Raw genomic sequence first — 18,269 nt, 5'->3', positions numbered from 1 at the left:
GCATTCCAGCATCCCTGGTTTTCCTTTTACCTTCCCAATTACCTTCCTTCTCGGCTTCCAACAATCACTTCTGCTCCTTTTTATTCATAAACAATTTGTTCTCAACTAGCAGACTTTAGTTCTTCTACTTTAGTTCCCCTTGGTCAGGTATGTGGAGCCATTTACCAAAGGGTTCCCCCATTCATGACTGCTCCCCAATCCATATTCATGACCATCAGGAGCAGATCCTCATTTCATTCATTCAACAAATAAATATTGAGTGCTCACCCTGGGTGAGCTGAGTGTCGAGGATACAGAGGTAAGCAAGATGATTGTCTGTCCTCAGAGTTAATGTGCAGAGAAGAAATTATGACAATGTACTATACTGGGGACACATGGTCTTCTGGAGCAAAGCCAAGTAAGGTATCTCAGGGTGGGGGGGTGGGTAGGGGGGAAGAGTTTTTCAGAGGACAAATGGGAGTCCTCTGGTATTCCAGACTAAGGGATTAGTAGCCACCAAGGGGTGAAACAGTGCGATGTGTTCTGGATACAAGAAATAGCTAGGAATTGACTAAAACTTGAGGAGAGGGGATAGAATGTGAGGCAGAGATAGGAGGAAAGGCAAGAGGTTTTGTTCACTCTGAGAGTGGGTTAGAACTTGACAGTGAGCAACAGAGACTTCTGAGGGGAGAGTGAGGAGGTTGAACTCTTTTTGAATTGTACTCTGCTCCTCCCTGTAGGGGAAGAGGAGCAGGAAGACCAGGCAGGGTGATGGCTGTCTGAACCAAACTGGCCACAGTACAGGTGGAAAAAATCAGATTAATATGAGGGTTTAGGAGGTCAAAACACCAATGCTGATAACTGGATAAAGGCAGGAGAGGAGGAATCAAGCATGACTTCCTCTTTCTGATAGGAGTGACAAGCTGGTTAACAGGACCGTTCACTGTGATGAGGAAGTTAGCCGGAGGAGCAGGTTTGAACATGCTGATCATGTGAATTGCCCACCCAGGCGGCAGCTGAACAACTCGGATCTGAAGCTCCAGAGAGAGGCCTGAGCTGGAAGTAATGGAAGCCTTAAAGATGTGGAATGAGGGGGGGACAGTGGGCCGCAGACCACCCCGGCCCGATCCGCTGAGGATCCGCGCTCTCCCTCCAGGTGGCACTAGAGTCCCGTGCTTCTGAGTCCGGTTCTTCGCAGCGCGTGCTGTCTGTGCTCAGAGCGTTCTGCTGCTGCTCCGGGGACTTGCCAACTCTAGGTCGCGCCCTCCTCGCTGGGCATTCAAACCTGGAGCGACCTCCAGAAAGCATGTCCAACTCTTTCACGCGGCCAGCACATTCTTGGCGGCTCAGGCACCTCAGGGCTGGTGACGTGGTTGGTGTGACCACCTGTCCCTCCGGCCACCTCCAGGAACCAACGTGGGGAATGGGTGTAGGGGAAGGGCCAGAGAGGCAGTGCTCCGAGCGCGGATGCATGGAAAGACGACCCCCGAGGACAGACACCTGAGCCGCTAGGAACGGAATTTCCTGTGCCCCGGGTCATCTCCGCGTGGGAAGCCTGTCGCGGATCCTTTAAGGCTCCATCTCCCTGTCCTCCCCCGCCCAGGACAGGCTGGGACACCCGGGACCTGACATTTGGCGTCTCCCAACGTGGGAGCTAAAAATAACCGCTGTGGGTTACTCCAGGCCATTGCTCTGCACCCACCCCGCGCGCCGGCTAGCGCTCAGTCTCCGGCCGTCCTAGTTCTCTCCTGGGCAAGTGTACCTGGCCTGTCCCCTCCCATCCCGTGGAAGTCGCTTCTTTAGCTCCGAACCTCGGCCAGTGGGCGGAGACTTCACATGAAGGGGAACAGGGCCTCCAGGTTTCCCAGGACCCTGTTCTCAAAACTTCCCGGCGGCAGGCTGGCGGAAACCCGAGGGGCGTGTCTCCCGGGCACGCTGAGGGGCGTGGCCTCGCTGGCTTACCCCGCAGCCGGTGCCAAACTCTCAGCCCCAGGCTCAGGGAGGGGCGTGGCCTGCTGGGGTGTGCGGGCTCTTGGCCAATGGGTGCCGTGAAAGGCGTGGCCCTAGGGGCTGCGGGGGCTGCTCTTCGGGTCTTTTCCCCCCAGCCAAGCTTCGCCAGATGCCCGGGAGCTGCTGTCTGGCTCCTGGGCTTGTAGCTGTGGGTCCCGCCAGACTCGCCCTCCTCACAACACTCCGGGACCCCCATCACTCTCGCGTCCTCCGCCCACCAGGTTGGGGTCACAGACCCCCCAGTCGCCTTCCTCTCGTCTACTGCAGCTCCTGCGTCTCCAGTTTCTAAGACAAGATGCCGTCGGGCTTCCAACAGATCGGCTCTGAAGTAGGATTTAGCATGAGGGGGCGGGACGGGGACAAGGGTCCCGCTTTTCTCGGGCTGGGGTCGCGGTTGGGGTCAGCTAGGGGGCGGTCCTTGCGCAGGCGCAGGGGGTGGGGTGGGGGACTGGCTATTTATACCCGAGCAGGACAACTCGTGACTGTCAGATTCCAGTCACTCCAAGAGGCAGAATGAGTCTGGGGGATCATTGTGGGCAAGAACCACAGCTGGATTCTGCGCGTCCTGGGTTCGCCCTCTTCTCTAGTTCGCGGCGCTTTGCGCCGGGATCGAGGACTTCCTGCCCTCAAGAAAGCAGATTCAGGCGAGTCTTGCCCTCCAGGAGCTGTCCGTCTGTCCCGGCTCGCCCACCCGCAGTTTTTCGAAGATCGGGGGTGCTCCGTAGGTCCACCCCCACCCCCACTCTTGGCCGTCCTCCAGGACGCTGAACTTTCCCTCGGCCCTACGGTTGGTGGAGGGGTAGAGGGGAGTGTCAGCCCTCCCTCCCCCAGCTCAGGTTTCCTTTTGGAGACAGTCTGTGCCGCCAGCGGTCAGCCACCAAGGCTACCGCCCCTCACACCACCTTCCCGCCCCCATCCCCTGCGCAAGGCTCGCTCAGGCAAAAGCCAGCATGGCCCCCTGCCCTTTGTCGCAGCTTGGAGGGGGAAGGGAGGCCGGGGCGGAGACAGAGAAGGCCATAAGCCAGGAGGAATGACCGCGATGTCCTTTTTGGAATTATCCTTCTTGAGCCTATTGGGGGCTTCCAGGAGCCCGCGGAGAGAACCCATAGATGGAAGAGAAGAGGACAGAGACTGATGATGCTAACACACTTGTTACTTTATAAAAGCAGCACTGTTGGGGACACTCAACATTCAGTTTTGATTTTCACACTTTCACTTGACAAGCAACATCACTCCTATCTCTTCAGTTCAAAGTGAGGAAGTGACTTACCTAAGGTCACACAAATCTGAACAGGGGTCTTTTAATGCCAAGCCTGTCCCAAGGTCAGAGAGGAATTGTGAGATCCGGGTTCTCAAACGTTTCTCTGCTTGCTGGACTCAAACATCAGTTTCTCCTCCATGCCCTGGTACTCTTGGGTTCTTCTTGCTCTTGTTTACACTGAGGTCTTCGACTGATTCCTAATATGGTCCACTTTCCCTCATCCCACATGTTGGATGAAACCCAGCATCTTTAGGCTCCTACTGGGCCTGGGCCCCTGAAGGAAGGAAAGATGCCACAGTTCCATGTGACATGCCTCCTTTCTGCTTCTGCCTGCCCAGGATGGGGAGCCCCCTCGGCAGCGAGTCACTGGGACCTTGGTCCTTGCCGTATTCTCCGCTGTTCTTGGATCCCTGCAGTTTGGCTACAACATTGGGGTCATCAATGCCCCCCAGAAGGTGAGGGGCTACAATTGGCAGAGTGGGGTGCCCAGACAAGGTAGGGGGGTGAGCAGAGAGGGAAGAGTCTAGCAGCTAATCACTCCTTTGCTGTGCCCCCAGGTGATTGAACAGAGCTACAATGAGACCTGGCTGGGGAGGCAGGGGCCTGAGGGACCCGGCTCCATCCCACCAGGCACCCTCACCACCCTCTGGGCTCTCTCCGTGGCCATCTTCTCTGTGGGTGGCATGATCTCATCCTTCCTGATTGGCATCATCTCTCAGTGGCTGGGAAGGTATGGGGCTGGAGAGTGAGGGTGGAGGGACAGGAAGGGAGCCAGAACACGGGTTCCTGGACTCTCACAGCCCCCCTCTCTGTCTGCCAGGAAGAGGGCCATGCTGTTCAACAACGCCCTGGCAGTGCTGGGGGGCACCCTCATGGGCCTGGCCAAGGCAGCTGCCTCCTACGAGATGCTCATTCTTGGACGATTCTTCATTGGTGCCTACTCAGGTACCCACAGGCACTGTGGCCCTGCCCAGGGCCTTGCTCTCCTTCACTAACGCTGGCCTTGGGGATGGTGATGGGGGTGGGTGGGCAGCTGCCCTGAGAAGCTCTCTTCTTCCCTCTGCTCAGGGCTGACTTCGGGGCTGGTGCCCATGTACGTGGGGGAGATCGCCCCTACTCACCTGCGGGGCGCCCTGGGGACCCTCAATCAACTGGCCATCGTCACTGGCATCCTAATCGCCCAGGTGACTGGGCCTCGCCTCCTGGGAGGCTGGGCAGGGGGTTGGGGCTCTGGGTACAGGCTGAACATCCTGTCCTTCTTTCCTGCTTTCTTCCACAGGTGCTAGGCTTGGAGTCCATGCTGGGCACGGCCACCTTATGGCCACTCCTCCTGGGCATCACTGTGCTGCCTGCCCTCCTGCAGCTGGTCTTGCTGCCCCTCTGCCCAGAAAGCCCCCGCTACCTCTACATCATCCGGAACCTGGAGGGGCCCGCCAGAAAGAGTGAGCTCCCGCACCATCCTGCAGGCACTTGTGCCTCTCCCAGGCCCTCTGCCTGCCCTCTCAGGCCTAACCCCCCTCACCTCCAGGTCTGAAGCGCCTGACGGGCTGGGCCGACGTGTCTGAGGTGTTGGCTGAGCTGAAGGAGGAGAAGCGGAAGTTGGAGCGTGAGCGGCCCTTGTCGTTGCTCCAGCTTCTGGGCAGCCACACCCACCGGCAGCCCCTCGTCATCGCCATTGTGCTGCAGCTGAGCCAGCAGCTGTCAGGCATCAATGCGGTACGGGCATCAGTGCAGTGTGGATGCAGCCATCTCCAGGAGGGGCAGGGTTATGGTACAGCCCCAGAGGAATGAAGGGAGCAAGCCCCCGCTTTGTTAAAATTCAGGGTTAGTCCAGCTTGGTGTGGCTTCAAGGGAGGGAGGAACATCCTTGTCATCACCTTTTCTTCTGGCCCACCTCTAGGTTTTCTATTATTCAACCAGCATCTTTGAGTCAGCGGGGGTAGAGAAACCAGCCTATGCCACCATCGGAGCCGGCGTGGTCAACACAGTCTTCACCTTGGTCTCGGTAACTGCTGGCCTCTGGAAGGGTCCCCACCATTACATACCTGGGTGTCCCAAAGGTCCAACCTTTGGCTGACCCCACCCACGTCCCAAGCCCTGAAGGCCCCTGGCAAGCCCTGACTCTCTCTGCAGGTGTTCTTGGTGGAACGGGCTGGGCGCCGGACCCTCCATCTCCTGGGCCTGGCAGGCATGTGTGGCTGCGCCATCTTGATGACTGTGGCTCTGCTTCTGCTGGTGAGGCCTGAGGAGAGGGAGGGGGACCAGCCTCCAAACCCCAGGGAACTGCCCCAAGGGGCTCTGTGGACAGCCAGGGTCATTCCTCAACATACACGCCTTTGACGCTGGGCCCAGGCCGTGTGCCAAGACCATGCCCCCGGGGGACCCAGGCTGCATGCACTTCCTCCTGCTCTAGAAGGACACTGTAGCATTAGCCTGGCAGCCAGTGGGGAGAGCCCCTGTCAAACCTCAGGGACAGTAATTCCTAAGAACCCAGCTCTAGAATCATGGGGGAATCGACATAAGAGCTGAGAGACCATATGTTCCCTCTGCCCTGAATCAGCACAGGGCAGCCAGCTGAATGTCAAATGCTTGAAGGCTTGTTGCAACCTAGGTGGCAGGTCCCCTGCCTGTGAATGGCTGGTAGGGGTCGATGCCAGTTTCCTGGGTGGAGGGCAAAGGAAGATCCTGAAAGACCTGACCTGAGTTCACCCTCCCTGCCCGGCCCCCAGGAGCGGGTTCCAGCCATGAGCTATGTCTCCATTGTGGCCATCTTTGGCTTCGTGGCCTTCTTTGAGATTGGCCCTGGCCCCATCCCCTGGTTCATCGTGGCTGAGCTCTTCAGCCAGGGACCCCGCCCAGCGGCCATGGCAGTGGCTGGGTTCTCCAACTGGACGTCGAACTTCATCATCGGCATGGGTTTCCAGTATGTGGCGGTAGGTCCCCTGCCCCTGCCCCCATCTCCCACACCGTCAGCCAGAGGAGGGCAACGCATCACTAGCCCAGATGCTTTCCACTCAACATCCCCCCCACCCTGCCTCACCCATAGATTGCTGGTAGGGGGATCACTTTAGTGGGCCACATGGGTCCTGAAGACCACCTGCTCCACCAGAATCAAAGCAAAGAAGGGAACTGAGCTAGATGGAAAATAACAGAGCTGTCTTCAAAGCCAACTAGTGGCATAACTTACTTAGGAATAAAATTACAAACTTCATATTAATAGTGCAAATGGCCAGGAATCCACTGAGTGCAGTAACTCAGGATGGTAAGAGAGGGAAAAACCAGGAGAGATGGGGTTCAGAGAATTCTCTTTTCACTAAATTCTCCTGGTAATTTCCATTGCCCACTAAGGAGCAACCTGCTTCGTGCAGTGTCCCAGTTCCCTGTGAGGACCTTTGGCCCCAAGCCAGTCCTTTAGTCCTGGCTTGCCCAAAGCCACCCGTTCCCTCCCCTCTGTCAACACCTCTTTCTCCACTTGTCCCAGGATGCTATGGGTCCCTACGTCTTTCTTCTATTCGCGGTCCTCCTGCTTGGCTTCTTCATCTTCACCTTCTTAAAAGTGCCTGAAACCCGTGGCAGGACGTTTGACCAGATCTCAGCCGTCTTCCGCCGGACACCTTCTCTTCTGGAGCAGGAAGTGAAACCCAGCACAGAACTGGAGTACTTAGGGCCAGATGAGAATGACTGAGGGGCCACACAGGGGTGGGAGAGCCAGTTCTCTCCACTTGCCCAGAGACCCCCCCCCTCCTTTCCTCTGCAGCACTTTAACCCTCTCTCCCCCATTACTTCCAGGGTGGAGAAAACCCCTGCAGCCTGGTGGGATTGGGAAGCTGGAGGGAAGGGTGGTCTGAGCACCCCCTCATTCCCCTCGTGTGACCTCTTCGATTATTTGTGTTGTGGTTAGGCAGTGGCTGTGGGGTGGGTCAGTCTCCCCTCCATCCCCTCCTTCTTCAGTAGCCATCCCCACCCCGCCTCAGCTCCAGAATACTTGTGCCCTGGCTAGTGACGGGGGTTTACAGGGAGGAGAGACTCTAGGACTGACTTTCGGGTGGGGGTGAACCAAAGCCGAGAGCAGGACAGAAGAGAGATCCAGTTCCTGCCACCTTGGACTCCTCCCTCTCTGGCACTTCCTCGGAATTCTTGCCACAGACTCTGGGTGAAAGGGGAGGGGGTCTGTCTGTCCCCTCCAGGGCAAAGGACACACCCCCCTTCCCAAGATCTAATCTCACTTGTCATATGGCAGGCTCAGTCCTCTTGCTCAGCCTTCCAGGGCGAGAGGGAACACACGTCCATCCATGGCGAGAGGAAGGGACAGTGGGCTCCCCTCTAGACTCAGGGTTCTGGGCTCCACCCCCGCTGTTCCCAAGGCTGCCAGGTGGGGGCCCCAGCTCTCCCCTCCTCTCCCATCCTGGGAGGGTATTATCCCACAGGCTTTTGACCAACTAAGGGCAAGAAGGATTTGAAAGGCTGCCTGTGAACACTGGGCTGGGAGGAGCCTTCAGATATTTTTGTATATGTTTGAAAAAGCAGGGGCAGGGAGAAGAAACTGAAGGTCTGTTGTACTAAATGTATATATAGAGATCCGTATATAAAGTTAATGTATGAGATGTGCATCCTGTCGTGTGGAGGCACTCCAAGACGGGCTGAGACCCGGACCACAGCCTCCCCACCCCCGCCTCTTCTCCATCCTGCCTCAGTTCCAGGCCACAGAATCCTCTGGACTGGACGCTGTCACTCATGCCTCCACTTAAGAGCTGGAATCATTGCCTTTGTTAACAGTAGTAAAGCCTCAGTAAGCTGACGCTGCAGCTGCCAGACCCTGCTCTTGGCAGTTCAGGAATCACTCATTCGACCAGGGAGGCAATAGTCCCATTTCACAGATGGGAAAAGTCAGTGTCCCAGGGATGAAGGCACTTCTGCAGAGCTGCAAAAGCTAGATCCATGGGAACAAGGATCCGAGAGCAGGCCCTCCCCACCAACCCCTCTCTCTCCTGCCACCCTCAACAGTGCATTACCAACAAGGCTCCGAACAGAAAAGAGGCAGAGACCAAGACAACAGGAAAGCCCGTTTTTGTTTTTACTGGAGGCTCAGGTGGCACATGACAGTTCATAAAATGGCTTCAGAGGTAGGGGAAGCAGGGAAACAAAAAATAAACTGGGGTGGGAAAGAAAAACAACCAGGAGGAGGGAAGAGCTGGCTGGTTCCTTCTCAGCCTGATTTAGGGGAGGGAGTTGATGCCTCTGAACAATAAGGATGGATCCCTTCCTTCAACCCTTGGTAAGGGAGAGAGGAAAAAAAAAAAAGCAAAAGGCTGTTGCTTTGACCCTCCTGAGTCTCAAGGAATGGGGGGAAAAGCCGGTGTTTTGATGTCATGAATTATGGGAAAGAGGGGAGGGAGGTGCTGGGTAGGATACAGGTCAGTTGGAAAAACTGGCAGATACCTGAGAGGAGGAGAGATGGAAAAAAATCACACCAGCAACTTGTCACCACCCAACCCCACCCCCGCCTCTTGGTACCCAGCCCTGGGCCTGCCACTCACCAGATGGTGGCTCTGGGTGTCCTTTGAGTTGGAATCACTCCAGTATGGTGGTTGGGGGGTCCCCACTGTTGATGGGGGCTGAGGTCTAGAGAGAACAAGGGTGGTTGGCTGAGACCCTCTTGTTCTTCAGGGCCCCCAGTTTCAATCTCTTGCACCTTTTCTGTTCCCGTTCCTCCCTCAATTCCCATCCACAGGCTGGTGTGGGGGCTCCAGCAGAGCCGAGAGGGAGTCTGCAGGGTGTGATGTGGGCTCCAACGCCTCTGCTGGGCTTTCCTGGTGGATGGGTTGGCGGGTGGCTGCCAGGGATGGACCTGGCAGTTCTGGCTCTTGGGTGTCAGGCTGCCTTGAAGTCAGGGTTAGTGGGGGCAGGAGAAGGGGGGACAAACAGAGTAGGAAGGAAAGGGAAAGGAAGTCAGGAGTGGGGGAAGAAGGGACAGGGGGAAGTTGGCTCCAGGCTTTTCTTTCCTTCTCTGGCCCCTGACACGGACAGTCCCAGGTCCTCACCTCTGGGGCTGTGGACTGCCTGGGTCCCGGGGGCTGCTGCCGTCTCCGCTGGAAGTAGGGACGGTTTCGTGGGCGCTGGGGCTCAGGTCGGGAGCCGTCAGTGGGGCCTTGGCTGGGCTTGGTCTCACCATCCCCACCTTCTGTGGTGGGCTGCTGGGGTGGCCTGGGGCGGAAAGGCCTGGGGCGAGAAGCGAGGACCCTGAAGGGACAGGAGCCCAGTGCAGACCCCGTCCCTCCCTCCTAGGACCCCCCCCAGCAGGGGCAGACTAGCCTGCCTTCCCATCCCATCCCAGGGGTGCCTGCTAACTCTGGGCACCTGGGCAGTAATGGCTCAGTGGCCCAGCCCTCCTGACCTCTGGCTTCAGGCCCCTCCCCTTCCCATCCTCGGGTCCCCACACTGGCTGGTGAAGGGGAAGCCAGGGCCAAGAAAGGGAGTCTTACCTTCGGTACCTGGGCCGGAATCTGGGTGGGGGTATCCGCTCATCCCCCTGCTGCTGGTCTCCCTCCAATGGGGCTGTCTCTTTGGGTTCTACCCCGTCTGTGCCCTGGGGACACGCAAAGGCCGGGGGGAGCCAGGTGGCACTAGCTGCTTTGGTGTCCACAGCTCTTCCCAGCCCACCTCCCACCCTGCTTCCTCTGGGCTCCAGCCTCATTAACTCTGCTCCTTTTCCAGGATGTGGGCAGCTGGTTCCCATGTTCCCAGTCCCCCTCACCTCTATAGGCTGCTGCTGGTTGGGGGGCCGAGGGCCTCGCACGAAGCGCCGTCGGTAGAAGAAGGGTGGTGGGCGCCGTCGTCTGGGCCGCTGCCCGGAGTCTTCAGCACGCTCCCCTTCGCTGCCTGGCTCTGTTCCACCCGATGGAGCCTCTGCCACCATGGGTGGCGGGGCAGCTGGGCGGGGCCGGGGGATGAATCGGCGGAACCTGCGTCGGTTGGGGGCATAGCGGCTGCCCTTCACTGGCACCCCCCCAGGCCCAGTTACGTTAGCAGCTTCTGCGCCCTGGGGAGGAGGTGGGGAGGAACTGGTGAGAACCAGCTCCCATGACAGATGCACAACCCTCCCAGTCTGGCTTGAATCACTGTCTTCCATCCTTCCAGATAACTGCCCCCTCTCCAACTCCTGTAACTTCTGGTTCTTTCCATACTCCCCAGAGGAGCAGGGGCCAATGGTGTTGGGACCCTTCTGGAAGGGGCCGCATCTGCAACTGGTCCTTTTGAAATAACTGCCACTGGACCCTCATGAGACTTAGCCTGGAGGTGTGGTGGGGATGGAGAAAGAGGGCTGGCAGCAGGGGAGCATCTCCTGGAGGGCTGATTCTGAGAGGAGAACATGGGCACAGGTGCCCCATGGAGAACAGATGTGGGCCTGTTGAACTACAGAGAGCACCCTGACTGTGACAGGGACACCTTCTTTTGGACACCCCTTGAAGCAGCCAGAGCCTTAAGGACAAGTTCTGCTCGAGAACACGGTCCCAGCCCCATGGCCTGTGCTGCCCGGGCAGAGCCTGGGGGCGACCTCCAGGCCACCCTCCCCTGGTTTGGCAGGCTCTCCAACCGCAGCTCCCGAACCTTCTCTCCTTCCACGACATCGAACTCCACGGTCTCCCCATCCCCAACGCTGCGCAGAAACTTCCTGGGGTTGTTTCTCTTAATAGCTGTCTGGTTAAGGAAAGGCCAGGAGAAAGGTGAGAATGTCTGGGATCTCTCGAACCCCTGTGGGGCCCACCACCCACTTCCATTCTTTTCAAAATTTTACTTGTGAGCTGGGGCTGGAGGGTAAAGCAAGGAGAAGGCAAAGTTCATCAGGGGAAAAGCCACAAACTAGGGGCCTCTGAACAACTGTGTAGTTACCACGGTCCCCAGGACTCACTCCCTCCTCCCCTGACCCCTCAGGGATTTCCAGAAGGGAAGCAAGAAACATGAACTCAAAAGCCAAACAAAAGGCCAACAGTCTTAAGTTGCAAAGTGGGTAACAAATACTGTGTTTCTTACCTCAGTCCCACTGAGCATGCTTTCCACCAAAGCAGTGGTTCTCAAACTGTGCGTGCATCACTATCACCTGGAGAGCTAGTTAAAACAGGCAGCTGGCCCCTCCCCAAGCCTGACTGATTGGCTAGGTCTGGGGTGGGCCTGAGAATCCAGATGTCAGGAGATGCTGCTGGTGCGGGGGCCACACTTTGAGAACCACTGTGCCCAAGTAGCGCTAGCCTGTGTCCTTTCCCTCGGACAGGGCCTGTGATTCGCTCCTGGGATGTTCACAGGTCCCGTGCCCAGAGGGCAACAGGCACGTTTCTTACAGGGACAACCCAGCACAAGTGGGGCCAATGCAGTTAATACAGCACCTGTGGGATGGATAGGGAACTATTTCCTGGTGGGAGGTGAAAGCTGGAGAGCCAGGACTTGTGCTAAGAGGACAGTGGCAAAGACCATCAGGGATGGCGGGTTCCTCCCCTCAGAAAGCCATCTCAGCTCTTACCTGGTGAACAAAGACATCCTCCTTGGTGTCATTCCTGCAGGACAGGATGGGGTGTTAGGTGATGATTTTGGTAAGGCACTCACCTCTGTTGAGGCCTCCCTAGCTGCCCATTCCTAAAACCTGTGGCCCCATCCTCTCCACCTTCCATTGCTGCTTGGGGTTAAACAGGACCCAGAGAGTGAGACAAGAGCCAATAGGGCCCCCTGAAGCGGGTATGAAGAGAAGATCCCTAAAACCTCCATGAAAAACTTGGGCTTCATGAGGAAAGGGCTGCAGGGTTGGCAAAGGCACCTTGAAGGAGCTGGTTCAGCCTTTACCTGTGGAGCTCTCCACCCTCGGGGCACCTTAGAACCTGGTAGTGCTGGGTGTCACTCTCCCAGCCAACAACCCCTGCTCCCCACCCCACATCATGGGTGGAGAATTCCTCTCAGTCTCCTTCCTTCTGCAGTCAAGGAGGGAGTGAGTAGGAACAGGAGCAGAGGTGCAGAACACCTTTGAGGAGGGGAAAATGTGTCAGAAACTGGCTCCAAACAGCCCACAAAACTTTATTCTCAGCCTGGAGGTGAACCCCCGTCAGGCCCCCTCTCAGCACACCAAGAGATCAAGGGTGAGAAAGAAGATATTAGATCATTCTGTCACTACTTTGCCCATCACCCTAGTTTACCCTAGCACCCCAGTGGGGGGTGGGTGTGAAGAGGTCTTCCCTCAGAACCTTCCAGGAGTCCTCAGTTTCCAGAATTAGAGAAGGACCCTTCCCTAGAACAAGTGTTCTGGCTTTAAAGCACTTGGATCTGCACAAAGGTCAGCCTGCTAAGAGGGAACTGAGGCCTCCCAGGAGGGCTGGGCCGGGCAGGGTGCCTGGACTGGGGAAGGGCCCACTGGGGGAGACCTGACTCGGCTCAGAATCTGACACTATGGCCCCTCCCAGTTTGGGGGGTGCAGGGGTGCTGCACAAGGAAAGCAGCAGCTTCAGGCTGGACTGGTGCCTTCTTTCCCCAACCCCCACCAGACTCAGTCCCGTCAGGTGGGGGATTCAATGAGCTAACAGCTCTCTAAGGGGGATGAGTTATGAGAGTGCTATGTGTGCTGCCCGAAACAGGAAATGAGTGAGGATTCCGGCCGGAGGCACATTCTGCAGGTACATTCTGCCCCAAAGGCGGCGGCAAACTAAACCAGAAGGTGACACAGACCAGCTGCGAGGATCAGAGCCAGATTTGCCAACTTCCTAGATCATTAACCCTCTGCTGCCCTTGAAGATGTGGAGAAGGCTTCGTCATGCCCACATCTGTGCTGTGGTTAAAGGCTTTCAATCAGCATCAGCTGGACATTGCAACCATGTGCCTTGGCAGGGGTAGAGATGAGGCTGGGAAGGTGTCCAGTCCCATAGATCAGTTTGGAAGACACCCATTCCATCCCCTCCCTGGGTTCCTCAGATACCTGTTGATGAATCCGTAACCATTCCGCACGTTGAACCATTTGACAGTGCCCAGGACTTGGATTGCTGCCAGGCAGAGATGCAGTGGGGGCAGTAAGATAGGGGGAAGAGATGGAGTTGGACTCAGTTTTGGGACACTCCAAAATCTAACCAACCTATTATCTATTAAGCTAAACTTCATGCGAACCAGGTTTTACCCAGTAGCTCCAAGGCATTCTTACCCAATTCCACCAAATGCAACCGGCCATAGAGCGGGGCTCAGGGTTTCAAACCTCTTCCGATTCTAAGGCATGTTCCTCACATCCTACAAATCTAGGCCCTTAACCTAGAAGCGGGTACTTACCTGGTCCACGAAGTTCCGCCCTCAGGCCATAACTGGGGTCTCTCTAGCCCTATTTTAAGGGTCACTAGTGCACTTGCTTTCCGGGCTCAGATATTTACCTAATACTAGCCAAAAGCAACAAGATCAAGTCTCCCACCCCGGGGGCGTGGCCAGACCCTAGCTGGACCGGCCAGCCACTCCCTCTCACCCAGGAAGACACTGCAGAATTTCCCACTAGGGAAACTCACTAAGGTCCGCTGGTCCTTTGAGCCTCGAGCCATACCGGCCTTCGGCTTTCCGGACCCCGCCGGGCTCCACGATGCCCCTCCCCCAGCCCGTCGACCCCCCGCCTCCCCCTTAGAGCCGCCGTGGCACGCGCCCCGCCCCTCACCCAGCACCGGCTTGTCCGCCTGACTCCGGGCCGGGGGCGCGGGGGTTCCCGAGGCCGCCGTCGCCAGGTTGCCAGGGGTGCGGGGGCCTGGCGCCGAGGGGGTCCCAGCAGCTGGGCCCGAGGCCGTTCCGACCCCGCCGCTGCCCGCCCCGCCGCCTGCTTTCTGTGGCTCCCCTGCGGGCACCGGGACCACCACCGCTACCACCCCTGCCGCCGTCGCGGGCACCGTCGCCGCGGGGGCCGCTGTCGCCACCACTGCCGCCTCCGCCTCGCTCATCCCGCCGGGTCCAGTACCGGCCCCCGCCGCCACCACCACCACCACCTCCGCCGCCGCCGCCGCCACCGCCCCGGCCCCTCCCCCTGGCTCGCGAACCCACCGCCCCGCTCTGTCCTCGCGCCCCGAGCCTAGCCTGCACGCCGGCAGCCGGCCCTGAACCGAGGCCAATCGTAGCCCGCAGCCGCGGCGCGTGCAGACCCCGCCTCCCGGCCACAGGCCAATCCTAGCGGAGCAACCCCAGGGCCCGCACGCCAGCCCCGCCTCCCGAACTTCGCGCGGAGGCTGCGGCCCCCGCCCGCAGCCTAGTAAGTACACCTGGGCCCCGCCCCGAGGCCACCACGTGACTGTCCCAACCCAACCCATTGGCCGACGGCCGCTTTCCCCTCCCCCCTCCGCCCCTTTCCACCGGCCGCGGGAAATCAAACGGGCTGGTCGCGCCCCAACCGCCACCTGGCCTCTACGCGAAGGGCGGGGCGAGGGCGCAGCTCCAAGGTTGCCCCTGACAACCCGGGCGGGGGCTTGAGCCCGTAACCTTGGTCCTGGCTGTGGGCTGCACGGCTCTAGAGACCACCTTTGCCCGCACACCACCGGGTGTGGTTGCTTTCTCCCAGCCTGCCCGACCGTCTCCCTAGAGGATGCCCTGTACCCTGGTCTGCGGGATCAGCCCGCGGGACCAACCAGACTTTCCCAGGTCACGGTTGCTCTCTCAAGCCGAGCACTCTCACACTTTTTGGGTCGTTTTTGACGTACGATTTACATACAGCAAAATGCACAATTCTTCGCTGAGTTTTGATAAACGCGTTCATCTATGCAATCAACACCCTAATCAAGGTGTTTTTCCCTTGCTGTTGAACCCTTTCCGGGCAGGCCCAGACTCCTCACAAACCATCGCTGACCTTTTCACCGGAGATCAGTTTCAGGATCCACAGTACTGGGTGCTTTGGTCTCCAGCTGGGCCTCGCTCTCCAGCTCCCTGCCCTCTCCCTGGCAGCTCCCTTCACCTTTCTTTTATCCAACTAGCCAGGCTCTTCACTCAAGCCGAAGTGACATAGTGACACTATGTCTCTATAGGTGACTTCTTCAAGTACCATCTTATATATCACTCCTCACTATCACTTCATCCTTTACTTTTCTCATGGCAGTTTTGGAAATAGAAATTGCTTATTTACATTATTCCTGCCCCCTCCGAAACTCTAGACAGTGAACTCCATGGCAAGAACTGTGTAGTTATGTCTGACGCCTGGAACAGTCTGGCACAACATAGGCACTCCCTATCTCTTGAGCAGATAAATAGTCCCCATTCCACAGATAAGGCTTCCCTCATAGCTCAGTTGGTAAAGAATCCGCCTGTAATGCAGGAGACTCCGGTTCTATTCCTGGGTCGGGAAGATCCATCCCCTGGAGAAGGGAAAGGCTACCCTACCCACTCCGGTATTCTGGCCTGGAGAATTCCTTGGGCTGTATAGTCCATGGGGGTCACAAAGAGTCGGACACGACTGAGAGACTTTCACTTTCATTCCACAGATGAGAAAACTGAGGCCCGGTGCGAGGCTTGCCCCGGGTTTCTTGGGAGCCCTGGCGTCAGGCTTCAAAGCCACAATCTCCCACCCAGAAAGCTGTGTCTCCAGAAGTCTCTCCCGCCGAGGGCAGTCTCCCGACCCCAGCAGGACGCGTATTTTTAGCCGGGACAACAAGCCCCGGGGCACCACACGTGCAGCCACGCGCTGCCCGGCCCCACGTGCGCTTCCCCAGTCCCGGAGTACCACCCCACCCCGCCCCCGCCAGGCAGGCGTCCCCTTTCCTGCTGCGGCTGCTTCCAATCCCGGTACCGGCGCGCCCTCTGCCTGCCGCTTCGGGAGGCGGCCTGCCCTGGCTTCCTCTCTGTCCTTCCGACTGCTACCCAGCCCGCCCCGCCGCTCCAGCCCTTTCGTAATTGAAGATTCTGTTTGTCAGGGCGTCGGGTCCCGAAAAACAGACAAAATGCGAAAACAACTAAATCAAGTCCAGGATGTAAAGGATACAGAAATGACCACCCTCTTTTAGACTATTAAGGACCGACTTACCTGTGTCCTCCCTGGCTTCCCTGGTGGTGGTAGTGGTAAAGAAACTGCCTGCCAATGCAAGAGAGGTAAGAGATGCGGGTTCAGTACCTGAGTTGGGAAGATCTCTTGAAGAAGGGAATGTCAACCCCTTCCAGTATTCTTGTCTAGAGAATTCCATGGACAGAGGAGCCTGGCGGACTATTGTCCACTTCAGTGTCAAAGACTGAAGCAACTTAGAATGCAAACCCCCAAGCTCCAGGAATAGGAGAAGCAGGAGACCAACCCTGGGGGAGGCAAGCAAGGTAACTCACAGTGAGACCCAGGCAACAGAAGAAAAACCACAGAAACGCAGGGAAGGTACAGAGGGAGCTCAGGTGTGGACTGGAAGGTTAGAGGGTGGGAGAGAGGAAGCTCACAGGAAGGATGAGCCCTGTTGGTAGTAAAATTGAAAATGTCAGGAGACCAAGGGTGGGATGGTGCTACAGGAAAAAGACTTTCGGCAGACGAGGCATGAAACAATACTTAGACATGCAGCAGTTATAAACTCTCCTTCCCCTTGGATAAGAAGTAGCAGGTGCCACAGAGATTTGCAAATTACTACCCCTGTTCAGTTGAAGGGTTTGTGCATGTAGTTTTCCTGTTTTTTCATTATTTTTAACTGCTGTAGATAACAAGGGCTCCAGGTTTCCTCCTCTTTCTGTCCCTCTCTTTCTGTCATTTCCTGCCCACCTGCAATCTGGCCGATTTTGTTCACTGTTAATAAATAAATAAAAACCCCTGCCTGCTCAACTCTTGCTCTGCATCTCTCCATCAACTTAACAGCAAACTTCCTGAAAAAACAAGTCTTTACTGTCTCTACTTCCCCATCCTTCTTTCATACCCAACCAACCCAAACCTGGTTTCTGTCCCCAGCACTCCACTGAGATGGCTTTGGCAATGGTCCACAACCTCTTCCTGTGACATTCCGGACCTGGTTTGGGGTTCTCTTTCAACTCCAACCACAGAAGTGTTCCTGCCAAAGCTTCCACAACCTAACCTTCCTCCATGCCTTCATACCTGTCCTCCAGTGCCTTGTTCTCCACCAGCCTCAATCTTTCCTGGACTGTCTTCTGCTCCCTGCCTTCTGTAGGACATTTTATCCTTTCTCCTGATTTTGATGACTCTGCTACTAATGGTTCTTAAACCCTGTGTCTCCAACCCTGAGTCTTTCCCACCTTCTTAGCAGACTCTGAGACAGGCATCCTCTAACCAACTGCACCTCGGGCTTCTGAAACCTAAGTCCTCATCCAGGTTCCTCTTTCCCCACTCCCATGCTGATTTATGTCACCATTTATCCACAATCATTCCTTGGTAGCCATTCATTCTTTGTAGAACAGTCCCTGGATGCCCAGGCTCAGCACAGCAAATGTGAAGATTTATGGTACCAAATTGAAATGTTTGAATGATTTACAAGATATCGTTGCGTCTGTCTGGCTCCTAGAACCAAACACTCAGCAACTTTCCCCTCTGACTTTCTCCATGCAGCCCAAATCAAGGTCTGCTTCTTCTTACACTTGCTCTCTTTATTTCTCAGCTGCTACCGAGTGTTTCATACCTACAGCTCCTTCTCTCTTCCCCCATTTGCTCTTTAGCTAGTGTTAGCTCTGCCCTCTCCTTTTCCAGGTTTTGCTAGCACTCTGCCAAATCCTTGACCTTTTCTCTACCGTCTCTCTACCTCCTGTCCTAGCTACTGTGTCTGATATAGCTTCCTGCCTCCTTCTTGAAACCTCCTCCTTGTCTTGCTTGGTTTTTTGTTTTTGTTTTTTTAAAAAACTAATTGCAGTAAGAGTTAATATTATTGAGCACTTAGTATGTGCCACATGCTATGTTAAGCACGTTCAATGTCCTCATTCATTTACTCCTTACAACAGTCCTGGGAAGTGGATACTAGTATAATTATGCCCATTTTCCAGATAATGAAACGGAGGTGTGGTGAAGTTAAGCAGTTAGCCTAAAATCAGACAGTTGTGGAACAAGCCAATCTGAGAATCCAGTGCA

At 56.5% G+C, this 18,269-nt stretch overlaps 2 protein-coding genes across 2 annotated transcripts; one reads left to right on the top strand and one right to left on the bottom strand.

The window, feature by feature from the left end:
* Positions 1-2,046: 2,046 nt before the first annotated feature.
* Positions 2,047-7,852, top strand: SLC2A4 (solute carrier family 2 member 4). The gene is made up of 11 exons (XM_065909783.1): positions 2,047-2,317; positions 3,589-3,705; positions 3,808-3,980; positions 4,071-4,195; positions 4,319-4,434; positions 4,530-4,692; positions 4,779-4,966; positions 5,151-5,255; positions 5,384-5,485; positions 5,980-6,183; positions 6,732-7,852. The coding sequence occupies exons 1-11, from the start codon at positions 2,285-2,287 to the stop codon at positions 6,933-6,935; spliced, it is 1,530 nt and encodes a 509-aa protein (XP_065765855.1). The 5' UTR covers positions 2,047-2,284; the 3' UTR covers positions 6,936-7,852.
* Positions 7,853-8,208: 356 nt separating this feature from the next.
* On the bottom strand, positions 8,209-14,190 carry YBX2 (Y-box binding protein 2). The gene is made up of 9 exons (XM_065909784.1): positions 13,914-14,190; positions 13,203-13,266; positions 11,766-11,799; positions 10,859-10,948; positions 10,005-10,289; positions 9,733-9,836; positions 9,292-9,469; positions 8,788-8,872; positions 8,209-8,689 (listed from the first exon to the last, which is right to left on the bottom strand). Exons 1-8 carry the CDS (start codon positions 14,188-14,190, stop codon positions 8,822-8,824), a joined length of 1,083 nt encoding a protein of 360 aa, XP_065765856.1. The 3' UTR covers positions 8,209-8,689; positions 8,788-8,821.
* Between the last annotated feature and the right edge of the window lie 4,079 nt (positions 14,191-18,269).

The sequence above is a fragment of the Muntiacus reevesi genome, chromosome 18 (assembly GCF_963930625.1).
Source record: "Muntiacus reevesi chromosome 18, mMunRee1.1, whole genome shotgun sequence".
Taxonomy (NCBI): domain Eukaryota; kingdom Metazoa; phylum Chordata; class Mammalia; order Artiodactyla; family Cervidae; genus Muntiacus; species Muntiacus reevesi.
The sequence above is the reverse complement of the archived record's forward strand: the minus strand, read 5'-3'. Positions and strand labels throughout refer to the sequence as shown.

Bases quoted from the DNA above. Each gene is read 5' to 3' on its own strand.
- SLC2A4 (XM_065909783.1), top strand. From the start codon at position 2,285: ATGCCGTCGGGCTTCCAACAGATCGGCTCTGAA. The intron at 3,706-3,807 runs GTGAGGGGCTAC...CTGTGCCCCCAG, and splicing joins TCATCAATGCCCCCCAGAAG to GTGATTGAACAGAGCTACAA. The intron at 4,693-4,778 runs GTGAGCTCCCGC...CCTCACCTCCAG, and splicing joins GGAGGGGCCCGCCAGAAAGA to GTCTGAAGCGCCTGACGGGC.
- YBX2 (XM_065909784.1), bottom strand. From the start codon at position 14,190: ATGAGCGAGGCGGAGGCGGCAGTGGTGGCGACAGCGGCCCCCGCGGCG. The intron at 13,267-13,913 runs GTGAGGGGCGGG...TCTGCCTGGCAG, and splicing joins GGCGGACAAGCCGGTGCTGG to CAATCCAAGTCCTGGGCACT. The intron at 11,800-13,202 runs GTATCTGAGGAA...CCTGTCCTGCAG, and splicing joins GGTTACGGATTCATCAACAG to GAATGACACCAAGGAGGATG.